This window comes from Gekko japonicus, unplaced genomic scaffold (assembly GCF_001447785.1).
Source record: "Gekko japonicus isolate JY-2015 unplaced genomic scaffold, Gekko_japonicus_V1.1 scaffold1652, whole genome shotgun sequence".
NCBI classification, from domain to species: domain Eukaryota; kingdom Metazoa; phylum Chordata; class Lepidosauria; order Squamata; family Gekkonidae; genus Gekko; species Gekko japonicus.
The window spans coordinates 309930-333245 of NW_015176501.1; the positions used below are offsets into that span (position 1 = coordinate 309930).

General features: G+C 43.6%; 2 protein-coding genes across 2 annotated transcripts; one reads left to right on the plus strand and one right to left on the minus strand.

Moving 5' to 3' along the window:
- Window positions 1-10209: 10209 nt before the first annotated feature.
- EXOC8 (exocyst complex component 8) lies at window positions 10210-14492 on the minus strand. Its single transcript, XM_015427321.1, has 2 exons — window positions 12910-14492; window positions 10210-11138 (listed from the first exon to the last, which is right to left on the minus strand). The coding sequence occupies exons 1-2, from the start codon at window positions 14449-14451 to the stop codon at window positions 10530-10532; spliced, it is 2151 nt and encodes a 716-aa protein (XP_015282807.1). The 5' UTR covers window positions 14452-14492; the 3' UTR covers window positions 10210-10529.
- A 185-nt stretch (window positions 14493-14677) lies between these two features.
- Window positions 14678-22176, plus strand: SPRTN (SprT-like N-terminal domain). Its single transcript, XM_015427319.1, has 5 exons — window positions 14678-15134; window positions 17133-17232; window positions 17812-17940; window positions 19223-19478; window positions 20569-22176. The coding sequence occupies exons 1-5, from the start codon at window positions 14785-14787 to the stop codon at window positions 21300-21302; spliced, it is 1569 nt and encodes a 522-aa protein (XP_015282805.1). The 5' UTR covers window positions 14678-14784; the 3' UTR covers window positions 21303-22176.
- Window positions 22177-23316: the final 1140 nt, after the last annotated feature.

Sequence of the window (23316 nt, forward strand, 5' to 3'; positions counted from 1 at the left end):
GATGGAGGGAGCTGAAAACTTTGGTAGCCTCCAACTTCAAAAGGGGAGGACAGAAGGGGGAGGAGGGAGGAAGAAAAGAGCCGCAGGCCTGATTAAAGCCATGGGCAGGCTGCTTCTGGCCCACGGGCCATAAGTTTGACACCCCTGCATTAACTGCTACAGCTATTTTTACTTCATTTCTGACCTGCATAACTGTCAGCTCACCAAGCTAAACACAGCCCATTAACCATGTATTGTGGCCACCGGAGTCTTAATAAACCTCCTCCTGCTGCTGCATGCCTGGAATTGAAAACTGGGGAAGGGGTGCTACGCCTTAAGGTCACTAGGCAGATTGGTAGGTTGCATTCAGTATGCTGAACACAGGGATACAGTCTTCTAAGCCCATTGGCTTCAGTGGACTTAGAAGGGTGTCACTCTGCTGCAATTGCACTGTGAGTCACAGACTGTGCAGGCTTCCTTTAGTCAGATGTCTGGGTTGTAATCATGGCTACTTGAAGAAAACTGGAGAATTCCAGAATATGAAGGAACATGTGCCCACAGTGTGAAAGTATCAGATGCTCCCTCTAATCTGTGGAGTCTTGTGAGCAAAACTTCTACTTCGTGAGCTACTGGCATTAAAGTTGTGAGTGAGCGATTTGGCTACTGCATAAATTAGTTTGCTCTGGAGCCATCCTTCCTGAGCTGAGACAAAAATGTGTGAGCTAGAGGCTAAAAATCTGTGAGTTAGCTCACACTAACTTAGCTTAGAGGGAACTCTGGTGATGAGAGGTCTGAATTTGGGTAACAAGAAAAGCATGAAGGAAGTTCTGAGAGGGGAGATCTCAAAGGACTTTGGGGGGGGCACATTTTGCACAGGTTTCGGGTGCTTTGCAACACAGAGTTTTTGGGGAAAACCAGAACTAGGAATTCAGGCAGGAGAGGAATTGTTGGTAAGCATTGATTCCAGTCCCTCTTAGCAAAGAAAAACACAAAAATTAGAAGAGGAACACTCTAAGCTTCAGCACCTTAGAAAGGTATATGTGTATACGCCATATTATCTCATGGGATTGTTGTGACCCACTGGACCCTTTAAATGCTTCGTATCTCGTCCTGCCTATGGTCTATGGAGAGTCCTTACAATAGATTCTCCCTGGAACTTTACTGGGAAGCTCTATGGATTTCTGTGAAAACCGTGTTTTTTTGTTGACCTAATGCTTTTTGAAGGGGTGGTGGCTCAGTGGTAAAGCACTTGGCTTTGCAATCAGTCCCTGACCTCTCCAGATTAATGTTGCTGGTGCTCCAGATAAAAGGTGCTGGGTGCAACCTCTCTGTGCCTAATACCCCCAGGGAACTGCTACCAATCAGAGTAGACAACTGGCAAACTGGTCTGGCTGCTTTATTAGGGTTGCCAGCTCTGGGTTATGAAATATATGGAGATTTAGGGGGTGGAGCCTGGGAAGAGCAGGGTTTGGGGAGGGGGGGGACCCCAGCAGGATATAATGCTATAAGGTCCACCCTCCAAAGCAGCCATTTTCTCCAGGGGAACTGATCTTGGTTGTCTGGAGATCAACTGTAATAGCAGGAGATCTCCAGGTGCCGCCTGGAGGCTGGCAAGCTTATTTTATGACTAGGCGGGCACTGGCTGATTTAACAAAGGAAGAAAACCCCCTACCCAGTCATTCTTTTTGTGACTTTTCAGGAATCTTTGCTTATTTGAATTTTTTTTCCAAGGAAATGCTATGCCCTGGTGGACATAGTGGGAAAGTACACAGCATTGTTACCACTGAAATAGTACCAATGGTTCCTTTTCCTTCTACTGCATATGAGGTTAATCAGCAGATTAGTGCCATCTTGGCTTCAGGGTAGTGCTAACAGGAGAGACCTTTTTTCAGGGGAGAAAAACCCTTGGGAGATTGAATTTACAAGATGCTGTTTTTCTTCAGATAGGCAATGCTGCCACCTGCTGTACAGATTGAAGAACCACTTCAGTTTTCTGTCAAGGAACAACTCCGATTCAATATTTTGAACATGGGCAACACATTGCAACGATAGTCTTTAAAATCTGTGGTATTTTGTAGATGTGCTGTGTATTAAAGGGCCAAAATAAGCCTCCCATAAATAAGGCATCCAGCAAAACTGCCTCACCCCCATATCCCAGGCTTATACATAATAATGTTACCCTTGCAAAAGTACATAGCGCAAGATAATCCCCTCCATTATGCACCTATATTGGTTTGTGCAGTGTTCACCTATGCTGTATGCTTTCCTTTTTGTGTTCCACTTCCACATTTACCAACAAAATAATGGAGAACTCACAAAAATAAGGTACAAACCTTGCTACCACTCTCCGAAGTACTAACAAAGGCAAGTATCATTCCATTAAAGGTAAAGGTTCCCTTGCTTGAAAGCCAGTCGAATCCGACTCTAGGGTTGCGGTGCTCATCTCCGTTTCAAAGCCAGCACTGTCCGAAGACATTTCCGTGGTCATGTGGCCGGCATGACTAAACGGCCGAGGCGCACACGGAACGCTGTTACCTTCCCACCGAAGTGGTACCTATTTATCTACTTGCAATTTCTTGCTTTCGAACTGCTAGGTTGGCAGGAGCTGGAACTAGAGATGGGAGCTCACTCCGTCATGCGGCACACTTGGGTCTTGAACTGCTGAACTACCGACCTTCCACAGCCTGCAGTTCAGCATCTTAACCACTTGCGCCACCGCAGCATTCCATTAAAGGTAAAGGTTCCCTTGCTCGAAAGCCAGTCGAATCCGACTCTAAGGTTGCGGTGCTCATCTCCGTAGCAAACTGCAATTAGGGAGAAGAACATCAAATTGGAAGAATTTATTTCACCTTGGCTTATGTCTGTCTTTGTCCTTGTTGTTTCTTAACCCTTTAAAACCTGTATTTTGCAGTTAGATGCTAGACACCTTGGCAATATTTCAGCTTGGAAATATTTTCAATAAGAATGTGTAATAATATTTTCCACACAGTGCATACAGTTCCATCGGCTCTTTTTGTAGCAGGGACTCCTTTGCATATTAGGCGACACCCCTAATGTAGCCAGTCCTCCAAGAGCTTACAGAGGTCTTCTTACAGGGGCTACTGCAAGCTCTTGGAGGACTGGCTACATTAGGGGTGTGTCGCCTAATATGCAAAGGAACTTCCCCACCAATGGAGACCTAACCTAATAGTCTTCTTTGTTTTCAAATTTAAATTTTCAAATAAAAAGACATGTCCATGTGGGTAGCATGCTTCGCTGGCATTTGTCTGCCTAGTTTTATTTTGTAACCATGCACCTTTGTTCAAATGGAAAAGGCCACCCGCTAACCTTATCCGGAAGAGGACACAGCAGTGACAATGGGCAGGAAAAGCTCAGAGCAGGCAGCACCCCATAATTGCTCAAGCCAATGAGCAAACCTGACCTGAAAACTTTTAGAGGGGTCGGGCAGTAAAAGCAGACAGGGTGCTGAATGGTATTTCTGTTTGTTTGTTTATACAGTTTGAGGCAGACAGCATGGTCTGAGTGCTGTCTTGTTGGAAAGTGTCAATGAAACAAAACTAAAAAAGTACCTCTTTGATGTTGTTGGGCTTCTGCTTTGTAACATTTCTAACATAGTTGTTCAGCCATTCCAACAACAAATATACAGTCATTGTTTACAAGTAGTAGCAAAGATCACAAATGTGTATCTGTTCACACATTAAAGGAGGCAAACCCCCGAATATGAACCACATCTGCAGTGGTTAAATAGTTCACAGGTCTCTTGCCAGTACTCTACACATCAGGAAGTAATAAGCCATATACTTTGTTTTTCAAAAGGAATGAAGACCTACTGAGGGGAACAAGCAGCATCAGTGTTACTCCGTTGTCTACCAATCTGCTTCCAGACCCAATTGAAAGTTCTTTTGTGCACCTTTAAAGCCCTATAGGCCTGAAGGGTGGCCTCCACTCATATGAACCAACCATAGCTAAGATCTGTGGCTAGCGGTTTGCTTTGTGTGCCCTCTTCAGCTGAGGTGATTTTACAGGACATATGAAATATACTTATGTTGGGAGGGGATGTTCTTATGGTGCCCAGGCTTTGGAATTCCCTTCCCCAGGAAATTCGTCTGGCCTCTTCACTCCAGGCCAAGCTGTAAAAACTATTTGATTGGTTAGCATCAGTTGAACAAAGAAAGACTTGAGAGCTGAATGCTGATGAGAGGGCAGTCTGAATTCAGCCCTGAGAAGAATCTAAACCAAGTATGAATCTAGCCCTGACTGAGAAGGGGTTTGTGTTTAACCTTGACTGAGAGCAGTTTAACACAGACAGAGTACTGGTAAGGTTTGCAGGAGGAGTGGATCGTTAGGTGAAGATTCCTATTTGGACCAGAAAACGGGATAGATCTTCTAGATCTTCTAGTGAGAGAAGAATTTCCCCTACCCAGTTAAAACAGGGAGATATCTCTGAAGAGTGTAGAGATCCCTGGTCTGGTGTGTTTAGAAACTGTCTTTTAAATCTGGAGGAGTCAGTTAAAACTCAAGAAGAGTACTAATGCGTTTAGTGAAGGAGTTTGCACACTGGATGGAGTTTCCCTGCCTTCTGGAAACCAAAAGAGCCAAGTATGCTCAAGAAAGTATACTGGAGACTTCCGGTTTGTAGATCAGCTATGGCGGTCACTCTCCCTGGACCTCAGGGGAGCGACTCGCACACCAGCGGTATGGAGGAGTGCTACCTCAAGTAGCACTCACACGGAGTCTTTGCGAAAGGCTCCAGGCCATAGGGCTTTTGAGGGGCAGCCTCTTCGATGGCTAAATGCCGGAGAATTGAGGCTTCCCTCCACCCTGACAGTCCTGCCGCTGGTGTGACCTTCGGATACAAGCTGATTTGACCGGGACAAGCACTGGAGATCGAGCGGAATATCGTTTACTGGGAGCGAGGTCAGAGAAATGACCGACAATTAATGTGAGTTCAAAATAAGCAGAATATTTTAAAAGCGAACGACCCCCCCCCCGTGGGAAAAGCGGAACGCAAAGAGGGACACCTCTTATGCGAACGGACAGATAAGCGTAGCGAAGGGGTGGGGGGAACAATCAGCGATTTTGTGTGGACTTACTTGAGCGCTGACAACGAGGTGACGATTTTTCGAGTCCGGGAGAAGCGGTTTGGAATTGTAAACAGTCGTATAAAATGGTGGCCTCGCAAAGAAAGTTTAAAGCGAAACTGGCAGGTAGTCAGAGCCCAAAACCGGAAGAGGGAGCAGACGTCATGAAAATGTTAGCTGATATTCTCAAGCCGGTGATGAAGCAACTCGATGGTATTAACCAGCAACTGACCTCGCTGAATCAAAACTTCGCATCCCAACAGCTACAACTGGCAGAAATGGTGAAGAAGGTGGAACATAATACGACTGAGAGAATTAAAGAGATAGACACCACAAACAAGAAAATGAAGAAAACAATGGGGGAAGTTGAAGCAAAACAAAACTTCCAAGAAAACCGTTTGCTACAGCTACAAATGGAAAAAGCCAACATGATTCTCAGATTCCAGGGAGTCCCTGAATCGCAAACGGAGGATCTGAGGAAGCTGCCCAGTGAGATCATCGCTCCAGTAATAGGCTTAACAGCAGAGGAACTAGTAAAAGAGATGGAGACTACCTATAGGGCATACTCCAATTATATAAAAAAACAACCTGCCTGGAGAAATTGTGGTCAGATTCTCAAGAAGACAGACCAGAGATGCTGTTTTAAAAGCGACTTCAGCAACTCCTCTGAAAATGGGGAATACAAACATTAAAACTTTAAAAGACATTCCATTTGAAATTCATCAAAAGAGGAAAAGCTATGAGGACTTAATTTCTTTTCTTCAAACCAATGGAATTTCGTACAGGTGGGCGATCCCAGAGGGTGTCATCTTTAAAATCAATGACAAAAGAGAAAAGATTGATTCCACTTTCAAAGCCAAAGAATTTATGAGACGCCAGTTGGGAATGGAAGAGGAATCTAAAGATGAGGAATCGAAGTCAAGTGACTCTGATACCTCTGGAATGGAAGAGGACTCTGCTGTAGCAGGTGCGGGTGCAACGAAAGTCACATATGATTTCAGAGACAGAAAACCAAAGTAAAGGCAGAAGGACTCTGAAAATGGCCTTTTGAAGCAACTAACACGAAGATGCTCAGAAAGTTCTCTCACACAACTAACGTACTAACATTGAAGCCGAGACAAACAAGAACTCTACAAGTATATTGTTATACTAACACTATTATTAATAACATTTAGATTAACATGGTTATGATCTCTTCCTCTTGGGTTTTTAGTGTAGTGTGGTTATCTTCCCTTTATCCTTAGATGTTAGTCCCTTCCCCTATATTTTCTTTGTAGTTTTGTAGTCCTAAAAATAATAATAATAATAAAAATATCCCTCCGGGGATGCCAAAAAAAAAAAAGAGTATACTGGAGTATTTGGGAAACACTAAGAAAAACGTCTATCATCTAAAAGATTCTAAGTCATTGAAAAAAGCTTAAGAAACTCTCAATTGCTTGAACCATATGATATGTAGTCTGTGCCTTTATTGATTTTATCTCAGAAATTTTACCCGATTTCACCTCTACACTGAATATTTTGTTAATTCTGAACTTTTAAAAAGCCTTGAGTGCCATTTCAATGGTTTAAGTTAAAGGGGGATCTTGACCCTTCCCTCAGGTTCCAAGGCTGAGCTAGCAGCAAAATATCATACTGTGAGAGGGTGAGACAGCAAGTATTCAAAGGGGGCTTCTGGAGTCAAGTTTTAAAAACTATTTCCATGCTTTTCGTTTTTTATGGTTGTAATTATTTTATCTTCAAATTTGTCGGTTTTATGCCCGAAGTGTCCTAATTCTGTTCTAATGTAATACTGCTTATCTGCTACTGTGTTTGCTGTGACCCCCCCCCCCCCCCAATACATTTTTATCCCACTCTCACTTCAAGAAGCCCAGGTAATGTTTTTGTTTGCAGTTAGATGCACTGGGTTCGATATAAACATTATCTTTCACTGCTGAAAGGCACATTCACCAGTGGAAAAGGGAAGGATGATTTTTATAATTTTCCACCTTACTTTGTTCCCACATTGTTCCTGACTATCCCCAGGAGACGCATTTCAGGGAACTAAATGGGCTCCAGTGGAAGAGGGAGGGAGGAAAGTAATGCTGTGCTGGTGGAAATGCCTTTTGGAAAATGCCAGTGGAAGATGACCTTTTGATCCAACCCTTTGTTTTATTCATTTAATGTGAAACACACACACCCCATTTTATATGTGAATTCTTCTTAGCCATCTTAGGTCTGCATGTACTAAAAAGCAGGATAATCTCCCCGGTTAAATGAACAAAAGTGTATTCACATGTTAAGTCTATTGTGATCAGCACCAGTTCAGGGACAGACTACCCAGCAAAACTACTCAATTGTCAGTATCGGCAATTTTTAAACTGCAGAAACAACACAAACACAATTTTTTGCATTTTCCATGTTGAATATTAGATATCCCCTTTTCCTAGGGGACAAGACCAGTGACTGGCAAAACAAAATAAATCCTGTTGCTTCTCTCAGCATTTATAATTCAACAGATTGAAAATCCTTGCTTTTTTTCCGGAGATGTCAGAAATCCTTTCTTTTTTCCCAGAGATGTCAGAAATATTAGAATGAATGTCCTGCCCCGGAGCAAAACACTTGATAAGCATCTCCTCAGAAGAGGAGGCAAATACATATCCATTTCCAATTAAATATTCCTATAAGCAATTGCACTGATCAAATACATGAATAAGTAATGGGCATGTAAATGATAGGCACTATTAATTTCATTCAGCTGGCAGTTATAGCACTACTTCTATAAGCACTTAATATGTCATTTCAAGCTTCAGTGAGAAATATAAATACAATTAATATAGTCAAACAAGGAAGCCTTGTGTGCATACAATATGTTTGTGCTGCTGATCAACTGAAAATTGTAATAATGAAGGTCATTTGCCTCCAGGCTTATTAAATCATGTCGGTGCTGGGCTTTTCCATATCCTTTTGCTGTTCATACAGCATATTAGTCCTCCAAAACCTCCCAGCATCATCCTATGCCTGGCCCCTGTGTGGATTGATAGACCAAGAGAAGGGGGCCAGGTTCAGAAAGGGGGTGTTCTTCTCCAGACCTGGGGGACTCCCCAGACTAGCCCCCAAACAAGGCACATCTGTACTTGCACAAACTATGTGTGGAGAGTAAGGTAAGGAGTCAACTGAATGAAGCTGCTGGAGAGCCCACTGCTGATGCTAGCCATGCTACCTCTACTCCGCAGGTAGACAGACTAGGATGAGTAGGAGCTGCCCCATGACCACCGCCTTTCCTCTGAGGGGGCATTTGAACTACGGTCTTCCTGTGCCTAGTTTCACAACCTAACCACTACACAACACTAACCTTCCCTAAAGCGTACTTCTTTATTTAATGTAACTCAAGTTGCACAACATTGTCATCTGACTTTTATTTAAAGGGGCTTAGTCTTACATGTATAGTTTAAAAAAAAATTCTGACATTTTCAGGGTGCAATTATTTTAATCCACAGTTATCTGTGTTAAAATACAAAGACGGTCCACAAATTTAAACTTATATCATTGGTCTTATTCAAAGCAAATTTGGCCTCCATATTTTAGACACATTAGTAGAAACAGAAATCACTGAACACCAAGAATACATAGTCTTGCTTAAATATCCCTAAGTGCTCTACAAATAACTTTTGAGAGATCCGCCTGCAGAAATCTCATGAGTAAGAGATGAGGAGCTTGCCTATTAATTGAATTAGTTTCTTAGGTCTGCTGAGATGGCAGGATAAGCATTCCTAGGAAGAAAGTTTCTTCAGCATACACAAGAGATGTGCAACAGCTACAAACTGTAACCTCCTTTGTTGTAAAAGTCTACAGGCTACAAGTGCATGCTATGGTGACCCCTATACCCTAAAGCATTTTCCACACCAGCACACCCTTTGGAAGGCAACAATTAGCAAATCCAGTAACTGATGCAAACATGATGGCTACCCAGCCACCCCTTCACTCAAGAGGAAAAACTACCCCATCACATGATGTGATTCAGCCCACAACACTCATTATACCATGCTGCTGTCTAGACTAAATATTTTTGGAGTGTGGAGAGATTTCCCTGCCTCTTTCTTCCATGTAAGTGTCTTGAATTATTTCAAGATTATGTTTATCGGCAAAGTCAGTTGTCAAAAAACAGAGGCAACAGATTGCCATTGTATCTAAAGACCATAATGGTGAAATGAGGCCTTAAATACTTTCAGTATACAACCCATGCAATTTGTTCTATACTTACTGAAGCCTACTGCCTATAAAAAGAGCCTTAAGACAATCTGAGGATGCTCCTTGGAGTCAATGATTAGTCTTAGAAAGCCCCGACTATCAAAACAAAAAACCCAGGAACCTATCCCTACATATACAACTGCACTGTATGCAGAGCTAGATGGAATGGTTATAGTTAGGCCTTGGTTACAGTACGTTGTCGAAGTCCGTGCCAGATGTCTGCTCCTTCATCCTATGCATGCCTCCCATCCCCAAATCCCAATTGTAGTCACCGAAAAGCTCCTTGATACTTATGCAAGGCTGCTTTTCAACCACTGACACACCCTCCACTTGATTATACACTGGCAGTTTTTCACATCAGGAAATCTGCTCTGGGCGTCTATACAACAGGCTGATTCAGCAATATGTAAAACTCTGTTTCATCTGTGTTCCCGAGTTATAATTCCTACTGATAATGTAAGCAAATAGAAAATTTGGGCAGGTTATATACCCACCCTTCAATTCATATCACTGGTTTCTGTTTAAAGGTGGTTTGTGTGCATGGCGGGAAATAATATGAACAGCCACAACTCCCTCTGAAGCTTTTGGCAAAGTTTCCTTGTGCACATTGCTCCTTTGGTAGTCTCTTCTTTGCAGTCATCACACTCCTCTGCCTCCAATCAGACAGAAAACATACATGCAGTCCATTACATCCTTAGCAATCTGAATCTTAGCTAAGGATCTGTAAAATCACTGGAACAGTGAATTCTACCCTTTACAACCTTCTCTCAAGACACCAGAGACAGAATTATGCTCATTATTTTTGCTTTCTGAGAAACTACTTCTTGTTCAGGAATCCAATAATAGAACTGTTGTGCACACCCCATCATTTGTACTCTTGGAGAACCAGCTAATACTTGTTAGAGGTTATGCTTTATCATACTCATTATGTTTAAGCCTGTCATTCACCATTGGATCATAATACATTAGGTCACTAGGTGACTTCCTTAATTTAAAATTTCACAAGAAGACCATCAGAGGAAATGGGCTACATGTTGTTTATCCAACTGCATTCCTAGTTTTATTATCCCCTCCCTTTTTCTTTGCCTTCTAATTTATTTGCAAGGCATAATTAGCTAAAGGGATGGTGGTGTGGTCAGAAATTTGAAGGGGAAAAAAGATTATACACATACATGTATATAAACATATATTAGGTATATACACAATCTTTTGTAAGAAAAGATCCAAGGAAGGCATTAAACTTCAGACCACAGAGGTAGTACTTTCAGGATTAATACGCATCAGTCTTGAAGCATTCCTCAGATCTTGCAGTTGCTTAGCTGGCTTTCCAACTCCTTCTTCAAACCTCTTCTCCACTACAGGAAGGACAGTTTCATAAAGGAAAGATGCATTCTGCCTGATGAATGCTTTCTTCTCAGGGTCCTGTTCACACCGTAAACTATAATCAACATGCTGGACAGCTACCAGGATTATCTCCACTAGGCTTTCCAGCAGAACCATGTGCAGCTCTGGGAAGTATAGTTTGAGTGCTTCCTCCAAGAAGGCCATGGTCTGTTTGGTGAAGGCCACCACAGTGTAGCTAAGATTCACCCAACAGTCATCACCAGTGTACTGGTCAAAACTGGTCACGCCACAGCTCCTCATTTCCTCTCTGAGCTTCCCTAAAGCTTCTGGGGTCATCAGGTTCATTCTTCGCCACATCTCCTCAGAGTTACGGTGCTTTGTGGCCTCAATGATGATATCCTTGTAGCTCTGCAAAGCACCTTTGATATCCTTCACTAGCAAGGCATGAATGATGAAGGTCAGATCCAGACCAATCTCACTGAGCTGCTTGCAGTGCTCCTTTGCCACCTACAACAGCAAATGAGACTATTAACTACACAACATCTTTAGCAGGTTACACAAAAGAAAGGCATTGCAACACTCTAAAAGATTAATAACTATTCATCCCACTATGAATTGCAGGAAGAACGATACATTAAGTAAGATGTTTTTTAAAAAGCTGTCAGTTTTTAGTTCTTTATAAAGTGAGTGGCTGTGCAGATAATCTTGTAAATACCTAGAGCTATATCAGCAGTTTCCATTTCCCTCCTATACCCTTCACTGCTTAGTGAAGGCATGACACACACTTTGGATTTTTTAAAAAAGCCTAGACAGCAGTCATCCATCAAAGATATTGTACAATAAACCTTGCAATCTGCCACATTTTCTGGCCCAGTTCTAGGAATTACATCCAGGAAAGCTCCCAATGGCAAACTTGTAGTTAGAGGCGCCCCCCCCCCCAAAAAAAAAGAGCATGGGAGAGGGAAGTATTTAACATTCACAGCGAAATGGTTGCTGCATATATTTCTGCATGCAGTCTCACTCTTTCCTCCTAGCATTAAAGGACAGGCTCTAAGCCAAATAGAGTTAGCAGTGATTAAGTCCCATTAAAAATCAGTGCACAATTTACTTAAGATGGAGGACCACACTCTTTGTGACTAGAAAACCTGACAATGAATACCACTTGGAAAGGAATAAATGGGTTCAATTCATCCATTATTTCCATCACTGCTGTCATGCTGGCCAGGAACAAAAATACCTACCAAAACACACACACAACCCACCCACCCCCCGCCTAGATTCCACTGCACTGTGCAATGTCAACAGGAGTGCCTTCTCCCAGCGGCAGCATAAGATCTATTATGGCAGTTGCTTCCTCCCAGAAGTGTTGATTTTATCAGATCCCTGCTGCAACTGCTGCCACATATCCTGCTGGGCTGTAGCTGACAAAGACAAGAAGCAGCACAGGAAACAATTCAGCAACCACTCCCCATCCACAATCCTACACAGGCCTAGACTCCCCCCACTTCCTGTCCTTGCTTCTAGACAGCACAGATATGATGGTGTGGGCCTGAACAGCAGCAAAGATCAAAGTAGGTGACTGCCAAAAGAATCACACCCTGACCCCCAAAGGCTAGTGTGTGGGGGGGAAGTTTCCCCTAATAGTTATGCTGCTCAGGATAAGTGCTAGATCATCTTCCTAGGAGAGTGCTGCTTTTCTGTTTGGGAGAAGTGGTGATCACCTAACCAGATCTTGGGGTTCTTAATTTAGACAACAAAGACGATAAGACTACCTTCTTTCCACCTCTTTGGGTAGGTGCCATGGCTCAGCGGAAGAGCCTCTGCTATGCATACAGAAGGTCCCTGGTCCAATTACTGGCATCTCCAGTTAAAAGGACCAGGCAGTAGATGATGTGCAACTCCTCTACCTGAGACCCTCGAGAACCACTGCCAGCCTCAGTAGACAGTACTGCCCTTGATGGATCAAGGGTCTAATTATAAGGCAACTTCACATGTGCTTCTTTCACTAGTCAGGAACACTGAGCTAGCTATTTTCTTCATCCATGGAGTGGTGGGGCAAGTGGAGCTAGGGACGAGTGAAGGACCCACCCACCCACCCCACACTATTTATTTATATGCAGAATATCCTATCGCAGAACATGAAAATAAACTAAATAGTTAACTGATTTCCTTTTCTTCATGTTTGATTATATTCTACAGAAGAGCCTGGCGGATGTGTTTGACATACAGATGTAGCACCTTTTTCTTTTTCCCCTCTGACCTCCTAGATTCCTCTTACCTTTACACACTCAGCAGCAGTTGATAAGCTTTCCTTACTGTCAAATACTTGCTTACTGAAGGCATCTACAAACATCCTCATAGCAGATCGGGCCCAAACAACAAAAGCAGAATAGCACCCACTGTTGCCAGCAAAGTCTGTCTCAAACTCTCTTGCAGTTTCCAAGAGGCTGGTAAAGAAGACATGGCAGAGCTTATGAATGTACAGCAGAGTGGCACCTTCGATGCGTAACTGTCGGATGGCTGTGTGTACAGCAGCTTCTCTGTTCCTCAAGAAAAGTTCACATGCCTTGGTTGACTGACCCAAGCGGATGAGCTGAGAAACAGCTCGCCGGGTAGCTCTGGGTCCACCTCGTAGAGACCGATCTGGAGACAGCTCAAACACAAGCACATCAGTGAGCTGCCGGATTCTTTCATCCACCTTGGCTCTTAACTCCCTGACTAGCTGTGTCACTGGCTTATCTCCCAGATACTCATTCAGCTTATCCAACAAATCAACTGCTCCTTCAAAGTCTCTCTGAGCAATGCAGACATCTAGGTCCTCAGGCAACTCCTGAATCCATTCCAGAGACAGATCCACTATTTCTTCTTCTGGAGTTGACTCCTCTTCCTCATCCTCCTCAAAAGGATTGGTGGTCTCTGGTGGCGCTGGGGGAGGAGCCCGTGCAGGGGCCTCCTCTTCCAGCCTCCGCTTCTCACTGAGGACACGATTCCTCTTGGTCTCCTCTAACACTTCCAGCCACTCTTTCTTGATCTTGGCATTCTCAGCTTGGAAGATGCGGCTTTCAGGGAACATAAGCAATTTGAACATGTCCTTCATAGGTGGATTGTCCTTAACATTGACCACAGCCAGACCATCAAGTGGGTACAGGGCATCATAACGGTAAGTCCCACGCCGGTTGGGCAGCCAGGCAGCTACCAGAAGGCAGTCGTTCATCAGGAAAGCATGCACTCTTTGGATCTGAACCATGTGATCCGCATCATACTCCACAAGGTCGCCATTGTAGACGAGGTACTTGCCGGGACTCTCAGGGAGCAGGTCCCGACAGCCCTCCACCTTCTCCAGGAGGGTAGTGAGAGTCCGCTGCCGGCCCTCCTCATTAGCGGCGGAATCTTTGGCCGAGAGGGGCAGGAAAGGGTTGGCGTGGGGGTCGGCGGCCGCTCGCCGGGCGCCCCCCAGAGCGGGGTCATCGCGGTCGGTGGCGCTGGCCTGCTGCAGCAGGGCCTGGGTGACGGCTTCCATGATGCCCTTCTGCTCGGTGAGGATGTGGCTGAGCTGGTACATCTCACTCTCCAGGTAGCTGATCTCGCGGGCTGTTTCGATGAACTGCCGGTAGTTCTGGTAGACGTTGCGCTTGAGGCTCTGCGCGGTCTCCTCGCTCAGCGCTTGGATGCGCTGCCGGTGCTCCTGCAGGTCCCGGTCGCCGTCCGATTGCTGGGAAAGGACCTTCACGTACTCGTCGGCCGCGTAGCTCCCCGACTCCAGCTGCCTCCTCAGCCGGCTACCGCCCACCGCAGCCACTTCGCCCAGAGACAGCGCCATGTTCGAGCCGGAACCAGAAGAGGCCGAGAGTCGCAGCGGGACACCAGCCTAACTAAAACACCACTACTGCGCTTGCGCCAAGAACGCGCCTGCGCTAGACAGGCTCGGCTGTTCGGACAGCGCGGGAGCCTGATTGGTCAAAGTGGAACGTAAAGGAGGGCGAAGCTGCCGGCTTTAGCTCATCGTACGTAAGGCATATGTTTTCTTTCAACACCAATGACGTAAAGTTCTTCCGCTTTAACGGGATGCGCGTAGAATTCATAGTTTAGGGATGTACGCAGGGACCAATGACGGATGGGCGGGAAGAGAAAGTAAACAGCCAGCGTAGAGCACATGCGCGCTTGCAGCCTGCAGCGCGTGCGCGAGAATTTGATAGGCTTGCAGGTTGTAGTCGCCGCCCCTTCAGACCCTTCCTTGAGAGCGATGGACGACGACTTCTTGCTGGCGCTGCGGCTACAGGCAGAGTGGGAGGCGGAGGATGGCGATCAGGTTCCGGTGGTGGCAGCAGCAGCAAACACCAGGCCGGCCCCTTCTTCACCGCGGCCGCTTTCAGTGGTGGACAAAGCCTGGGAGCTGCTGGACCCCAGCCCGGATGTCCGGGCTCTCTTCATGCAGTTCAACGAGACCCTTTTCTGGGGGCGCCTGGCCGCCGTGGAAGTGAAGTGGAGCCCGCGCATGACGCTGTACGGTAAAGGGCAGCACTGAAGAGGTCCCTTCCGCCCTCCCTGTGCCCCCCCCTCCTTCTCCTGGGGCACCGGGTCTCCGGGGGGGGGGGGGGCTCCCCTCCGCCCTCGTCTTCCGGCCGGCGGCTGGGATTGAGCGTTGGTCGTCTGTGTGGCGCGCTTTTGTGCGGAGGGGCTCCTCCGCCTTTTCGTGCTTATTCTCGATTGCGCGGACAGTGACCGCGACTGAGGCTTCCTCTCGCTCGAGGAAACTTTTTTTCGTTTCCTTATTTACTTTATTTATTATATATCCCGCCTCTCTCCCCAGTGAGGTCTGAAAGCGGCTGACATCATTCTCCTTTCTTTCGTTTTTATCGTCACGGCAACCCTGTGAGGTAGGGTAGGCTGGGACTTTGTGACTGGCCCCAGGTCGCCCAGCAGTTTCCCATGGCTGAGTGGGGATTCAAACCTGGATCTTCCGGATCTAGTCTGACACTTTAACCACTACTCTACACTGGCCAAAGTTACTGTTAGAGCTCAGATACTGGGCTGCCTCCAGTCGGAGTTTCCCTACTACCATCTTCCACCCGCCATGGGTGACGCCTGTCCGAGGGCATCTGAGTCTCTCGGCTGACACTTTAACCACTACTCTACACTGGTCAAAGTTACTGTTAGTGCACAGATACTGGGCTGCCTCCAGTTGGAGTTTCACTAATACCGTCTTCCACCCGCCATGGGTGACGCCGCCCGAGGGCAGGCGGGGAGTGACCAGGCTCCAACCCACTGAATCTGAGTCTCTCTGCATTTGATTTGCATTGTAGTTTGTAGGTCTGGTTACTGTGGGTCCCTTTGGAAGCCCAGTTTTAACTGAAATCAGGGATGGAAATGTTGCTAACTATGTTAGGTATGGTGGAGAGGGATCTTGCATAGATTTTCTTTATTTTTACAGTTGGAAGTGATTCAAAGTCAAACATCTATTGGGTCTTTATAGTAGATGCATAGACAACTTAGTACCTATCTGTGAAAGAACTCATAATTTCTGGAGCACAAAATTAGTTCCCTGTGCCTCCAGTATGAAGTGGTACAGCCTATTTTATCATGACACTTGGCTGTGTGTACACTTCAGGACTATGGCACTTGTATTTACGTGTATAGAAGGTCTTAGAAGATTTACAGCATATCATATGTAGGTAAAACTACAGGCCACAAACTGCTGTAGCTGTATGCAGAAAGCTGGTACAACATTCCTGAAATGTTTCTAATTACTTCTGGAAATATATCCTCAAAGGCTCTGATATGGGAAAAGTTCATATGGAAAGGGGGAACAGAAAAAATGTGCGAGTAGTTATTATAGATGTATTTTTGAAAATATTAAAAAAAACCCTGATTCTAGCTGTAGCTGAGTAAGTGTTGCCAGAAACTTCCAGATATGCAAATGCTTCTGAAAAGATACTGTGTCATATCTCACTCATTGAATATAATTATATAGCTATTATGTGGCTTGTTTAGATTGTATGAGAGAATGATCACAAATCCAGTCAGTTGAGTTCTGGATGAGAAATATGGAGGTATAAGCTCTACGCGTATCAAGTCTAACTTTGTTTATATGCACACACCTAGTTCATAAACTGGCTCTCCTATCTTTGTATGACATCATGGCTTCCTGATACTTGTTTACAAGCTGGTATGGTGCCTCATAGCTTTGCCACATTATTTCACATTATTCACCTGAGTATTATGAAAGGTTCAGTTACACCGTTGTAACTGTTTGTAATATATAATACTGCGTATTAAAAGCTGGTGTGATGCTATCAAACAGGCTATGAAAGTGTGTTGGCAATAATCATAAACTGAGCATTCTATGCCAAATGGTGGCAAGAGAGCAAGTTCTTGGTTGCTTGCCTTCTAAGAAGACTCTAATCCAGCCAATGGGAGAAATAGCTAGTATTTACCGAGTAATTATTTTGTGTCTCATAAGCTACAGTGGTAAACAAGTTTCCTTTGTGCTGCATTCTGTAGGTGTGCTGGGCTTTGCTGTTACGAAGGGCGAGGTGGAATGTGCTCCATCCGACTCAGTGAGCCACTCTTAAAGTTACGGCCAAGGAAAGATCTTGTAGAGGTATTGTAAGATGAGGCTGTAGATAAACACAGACCAAAACATGTAAATTTTGCTGTTAACTTGTGCACAATCAAACTAATAAGCAACAAAAGAGTATTTTGGAGTGTATGTTTCAGAGTGATAGCCTGCTTCGGTAGGGTGGGGTATAAATCGAATAAATAAATGGCTATCACTTTAAAAAAGTGCTGTTGAGTGTAATTATGATGTCCAGCCGTTTTATATGAGCAGCTTGGTGTGTATTCACTTTAACATCCATAGAAAATACCCTATTCTTTCTGTAGTACCACAGTTAAAGAAATCTCTACGAGTTCATTCCAGACGCGAGAGAGGTTTGGGAAGAGTGAGAAATACTTTGCAGAGAACTTGGGAATGATGAAGTTGGGGGCAGGGAGGGGCCAGAATCAATGACAGGATGACTACATATGTGGAATCTTTTGAGATACAGAATAGACAATAAACACAAAGATGCTGATTTTTTTTAAAAAATTGACTGCATATATTCCTGAGTGTGGCAGCCAAGCTACTCAGAAGTCGCTTGTTAGCAGGAAAACATTAATCCTGTAATTATTTCAATTTCAGACCCTCTTGCATGAAATGATTCATGCCTTGTTGTTTGTCACTCACAATAACAAAGATCATGATTCCCATGGCCCAGAGTTCTGCAAACACATGCATCGGATCAATCACTTAACTGGTGCCAATATTACGGTAAGCGTTTGTCTTATGTCTAGTGGCTTTCAGATTTCTGGTACTTCAGGCACAGAGCTGTTGTGAGGATAAAATGGGAGGAGAGGAGAATTACGTAAAGCCACTTTGAGTCCCTATTGGGGAGACAGGCAGGGCGTAAATGAAGGAAATAAATACATTTAAGGGCTGTTTCAACAAGTTCTAGCTTAGCCATGAGAGAGCTGGGGCAGTATCATTGTCAAACATAGGTGGGGGGTTCACAGGATTGAATGTCCCTGTATACAAAAATATCTTATGTATAAATGTAGCCTCCTCATTCTGAATCTTTGATAATGAGGGAGTGTTTTGTATGGAGGATCATTGATCATGTGAGATCCCATCTGCAGTCCTATCTATAAGTGTACCACTTCAAAGAAAATCAGTTTAAGTCCCCTTAATTGAATTCATTAATTACCTTGTAATTGTCATTTAAATTGTACCTTTTGGCATCTCTCTTTTTGTTTACTGTTGTCACTGGACGTGGCTTCAGGATGTAAAAGGTATTAGAATAAATGTGTAATTCTTAAAATACATACATTGCAAAGAAGTAAGTTTGGGGGGTGGGTAGGAAGTTATCTAACCACAGTAACTTTTACATTGTAAAAGTAGTGACTATAATCCATATCTACTAAGCTAATTGCTAAATTCCTATTCGTTTTAATGGGGTGTGATCTGCACTTAATGGCTGAAATCCAGAGCTTTTAGGTCAGCACAGAGGAGCTTGATGTCTGTAGCCTGGGCCAGTTGAGATGTCAAGATCAGGAATATGCTGTGATCAGACACTCCGTTCTTACACACATGCAAATTCCTTCTTCCACTTCCTAGTCTATACAAATAGGGTAAACAAAGATTGCCACTAAGCACAGATTGCCTCTAAATCAAAATTTGAAATCTTGGCTTAGGGTGGGATTTTGATTCTGGTTTGGAGACAGGCTGTGATTACTGCAAATCAAGGAAATGCAGAATTGGTGCATTTTAAACTACTGCATCTTAGAGTTCTGACACGAGAAGATGCTCCAGAAAACAAAAATGGTTGAAGAGAAAAATCGTACAAAAATCCTAATAGGAAATAGTTATTTCCGGGGTGGAAAGCCCATGTAGAACTGTTGCCTTTGAACAGCTGTGCCCTTGCAGGAATGGCAGCCATATGTACTGTACATGTGTGTGCATTGGAGCCTATGGATCAGCGTGGGTTTGCCTTTAGTTAATATAAAATGGAGGTGAGTGTTCTGTATTAAGGTCCCTTCCTTTCCTTTACTCTTAGATCTATCATGAGTTTCATGATGAGGTGGATTCTTATCGTCAGCATTGGTGGCGATGTAATGGTCCCTGTCAAAGTAGAAAACCATATTTCGGATATGTGAAGCGTGCAATGAACAGGGCACCATCTGCAAATGACTTCTGGTGGTCTGAACACCAACAGACCTGTGGGGGGACATTCACTAAAATCAAAGAGCCGGAGAACTACTCCAAGAAAGGCACAGAGAAAAACCAAGGAAAACTTCCAGAAGATGACAAAGGTACCTGTTTTAATTACATACGTCTTAGCAGTTGTTACAGTGTATACATGAAATAGGAAACAAGTCTTTGTGACTTTTTTCAGGATTGACAATTGATTTTGGTAACCAAAAAAAATTGAAATAAATGTAATCATGTTTCATGGAAAGGCTGGATAACACCTTGGATGTAACTGATTTGGTTGCATAACTAATATTTCTCTGCCAGAGTAGTGCATGGTTGCTGTAAAGACTTAACTGCTATCATGCAAGTCTCAGAAATGTGTATGTGGTTAATGTTGGCAGAATACTTGAATACTCAAGCAGAATACTCTAGTTGCTTGTACTTGTGGGCTTGGGTCCCATCTACAATTTCCACAGGTGCAAAGTGGAATGGCTTTTGGCAAGCCACCTTCCCTCAGGAGATTTGATTCACCCACAAGCTATTCCTGGAGGTTCCTCAGGAGCAGCATTTCAGGAAGCCTTTTTGGCTGCTGTGGAATGGGAAAATCAGCAAAAATCCTATGAAAATTTTAGATGGGATCAATGCTCCCTCTAAGCTGTGGAGTCTTATGAGCAAAAATTCTACTCTGTGAGCTACCAGCATTAAAGTTGTGAGCGAGAGATTTGGCTACTGCATACATTAGTTTGCTCTGGAGCCCTCCTTCCCGTGCTGCGACAAAAATGTGTGAGCCGGAGGCTAAAAAACTGTGAGCTAGCTCACACTAACTCAGTTTAGAGAGAACACTGGGGATCCAGTCTCTGACGTTCACATGCAATGAGGCAGAGGATCAGGGAGCTTTTCTCGGCATTGAATTGTCCATTCCATAACAAGCAAATGCATCCATTTTGGGGTGCTCAACTGATCTGAAAGTCACCAGCCTGGGCTTCTTCCTACTCTCACACCCAACAGGTAAAAGAAGAATCTTAATCTATCTGTTACCTGTTTGTTTTGTTTTTTTTAATTCTTGTATTATTGCCTGGATAGTACCTTGCATTGAAGAACCATACATTGTTTATTTTTTCTGTGTGGGACTCTGGTCAGCATAAATTAATTTATCTGTGCTGCTTTAGTGGGATAGCTGAATAGTACTTACTTCTAATGTGTTTGCAGGAAGAGCTCATGGAGGTGGTAAACAAAGCATAATTCCTTTTAGTGGAAAAGGATTTGTGCTTGGAGTAAGAAGTGGAGGATCGTCATTAGAGAAAACCACAAGTCCAGACAGCAGTAAGTACAGGGAGCTGCTCAGTTCACAGCAAAATTCATCATTTGGCTTCAAAGGACTAAATCCTAAGAAAGAAACAGAAGTTGAACCGAGTGTTTCCTGCACAGACACTTGCTGCACACTTCCTTGCAGTGGCAAAAGTAGCTATGCTTCCACCATTACACTTCCTAAAGTATCAGTTGCTAATACAAAAGCATATACTAATGTTAATGGCTCACCTATCAGGAAAAATTCTTTTAATGTAGGAAAAGCAGGTTTATTCTCAGCAAATGCAAAGTACATTTCTCCACCTCTTAAGGAGACACAAAAAAGAACCCTTCCTGAACCAACTGTATCGACTCCAGGATGTCAGACCACTTTTCAAGGAAATAGCAGCATGCATGCCTATGGAGTGCCACAAAAACAGGCAAAAATGGAAGACAAAAGTGCCTTTGCAAATTACTTCATAAAGAAATCAAGTCCAGGGCAGACTAGCCTGTCTATGAAGAACAAAGATGAATCTACATCCTGTGAATACTCTGCTACTTCTACAAGTGATCAGACAAGAAAAGTTAGTTGCCCTGTCTGTCATTCTCAGGTTTTGGAAGCTAAAATTAATGAACACTTAGATTCTTGTCTCTGAGATCTCTCAAGAGTGTGTTGCTCAGGATTGGTCCAGTTGAGTGCTTTGTGTATATTTTACTCTTCCCTATTTGTTGTGGGGAAGGGAATTCACTTGCTGCTTTGCCATTTTGTATGCAGTGAGATCTTTGTTTAGGTTGGAGAACTAGTTCTTTTCTGGACTGTTAAGTTAATAATGCAACGGACCTTGAATATATTTTACAGCCATAAGATAAATAGGTATTTATAGAAGTTTTAAAGAAACAAATATGCATATTTGTAGGCTTTGACTTTTCTAAATTCCTACTTTTTCAACAACCTTTTGCTAGCCAGTAGTGCTTGAATTCAAAAAGGTTAACGGAGTTCAAATGGGTTTTTATCCCATTGATAATCAAACACTTCCAGATTCACTTGCATGTGGATTGGGCTGTAAACCTCTCAAAGCAATCCCGTAATAAAGTTAAAAGTGCACTCATGACAGATTTCCTCAGCATTTTAAAATTTGGGAGTAAACTGTTAAATTATGACACTGACCATGGTCAGTGGGCAATTTTACTGTTACGTATGCTGCTGATGCATTTAAGATTTGGGAGAAATCTTTTTTAAAAGATGAACCGAAGGTAAAATAGAATATCATCTGATCATATGTATTCTTGAAAGCCATTGTTAACATAATAGTTTGTATCCTTGGGTTGGCTTTTTGAAAGACTCCTTCAGATTGTATGCATGTGAAAATAAGTGAATGAATCCCACAGAGAATCACTACATTAATCCTTTGAGAACTTTTAAAATTATGTTTGAACTGTCTGGGAGTTCAGTAAGGTAGAAAACTAAGAATTCTGATAGATTACGTTCACAGTGGCCAATATGGAATTCACTGTAGCTGTTATGCACACCTGGTCTTTGTTTGTACAAAGTGTACAATTTATTTCCTCTGAGATGGAAGTAGATATTTGAAAATTGAGCATTTGATAAGGGATGCATTTAAAAGAGAATGTTTTTCAGAAACAATATTTGAAATAGTTTGCTTTATCTTTGTCTATTCTAAATAAAATAAATTTAGAACAGTTTAATTGAATTCACTGTTTGCTTCAACTTTCATTGGAGTTAATTTATTTGGTTGTGGAGGGATTTATGAGGAGGCAGCCTGTTTAAGACAAGTTCAGTGGCAGCAGTCAGGCATGTATAGGGATAATCTATGGCCGCCATGCCATCTGGAACTCCTCCCAGAATGGGCAATGACTCCAGACAGAGGAGAAAAATAGCAAGTCACTGCAGCCACCAACCAGGCCCCACCAAATCAAGCTAGCAAATGAAAGAACTGCCGGATGGGCACTGAGAGAAGGATAATTGATGTGCCTCCTCCTGTACCACTCCTTTGCCTTTGTCTGGGGGGGGCAATAGTTCGTGCTCCTGCATGGGTGGGCCTGCATCACATTTTAAGGACACCATGCCCAAAGTCCCTCCGAGTGAGGGAAGTTTTTATCAGTAGAGATCTGATCACCTGGGAAGGCAACTCCTTTCAACATGAAACACGCACACACCACACACACAATCTTGTATCTTATGTTGGAGCTTGACAAATCTCAGGTCCTAGGTCACCATGGCACCTAGAAATTTCAACAATGGTTTTTATTGTAGTGTCTCAGCAATTCTCAACAGCAGTACAAAGCTTATTTTACTTCTGGATGTGGAGGAAGTTACCTGAATGTGTGTTAAAGGTCCTTTTGGTTGTGATAGTGAGAATTTGTAAACTCAAGTATATTGGCCCTTGCAAAAGTAAATGGAAGAAGTTCTTACAAAAAAAGTAGACCCTCTCAAAAGTAGAGCCAGTTTGGTGTAGTGGTTAAGTGCGTTGACTCTAATCTGGGAGAACTGGGTTTAATTCCCCACTCTTCCACTTGTAGCTGCTGGATGACCTTGGGCAAGCCATAGTTCTGATAACAGCTGTCCTTGAAAAAGAGCAGTCTCTGTCAGAGTGCTCTCAGCCCCACCTACCTCACAGGGTGTCTGTTGTGGGGAGGGGAAGGGAAAGG

What these genes read in the sequence shown, in the direction of transcription:
- EXOC8 (XM_015427321.1), bottom strand. Translation starts at nt 14,451, where the DNA reads ATGGCGCTGTCTCTGGGCGAAGTGGCTGCGGTGGGCGGTAGCCGGCTG. An exon ending in CTGCTGCTGAGTGTGTAAAG is followed by an intron (nt 11,139 to 12,909) that starts GTAAGAGGAATC and finishes TTGCTGTTGTAG; the next exon opens with GTGGCAAAGGAGCACTGCAA.
- SPRTN (XM_015427319.1), top strand. Translation starts at nt 14,785, where the DNA reads ATGCGCGCTTGCAGCCTGCAGCGCGTGCGCGAGAATTTGATAGGCTTG. An exon ending in CAAGGAAAGATCTTGTAGAG is followed by an intron (nt 17,233 to 17,811) that starts GTATTGTAAGAT and finishes TTTCAATTTCAG; the next exon opens with ACCCTCTTGCATGAAATGAT. An exon ending in ACTTCCAGAAGATGACAAAG is followed by an intron (nt 19,479 to 20,568) that starts GTACCTGTTTTA and finishes ATGTGTTTGCAG; the next exon opens with GAAGAGCTCATGGAGGTGGT.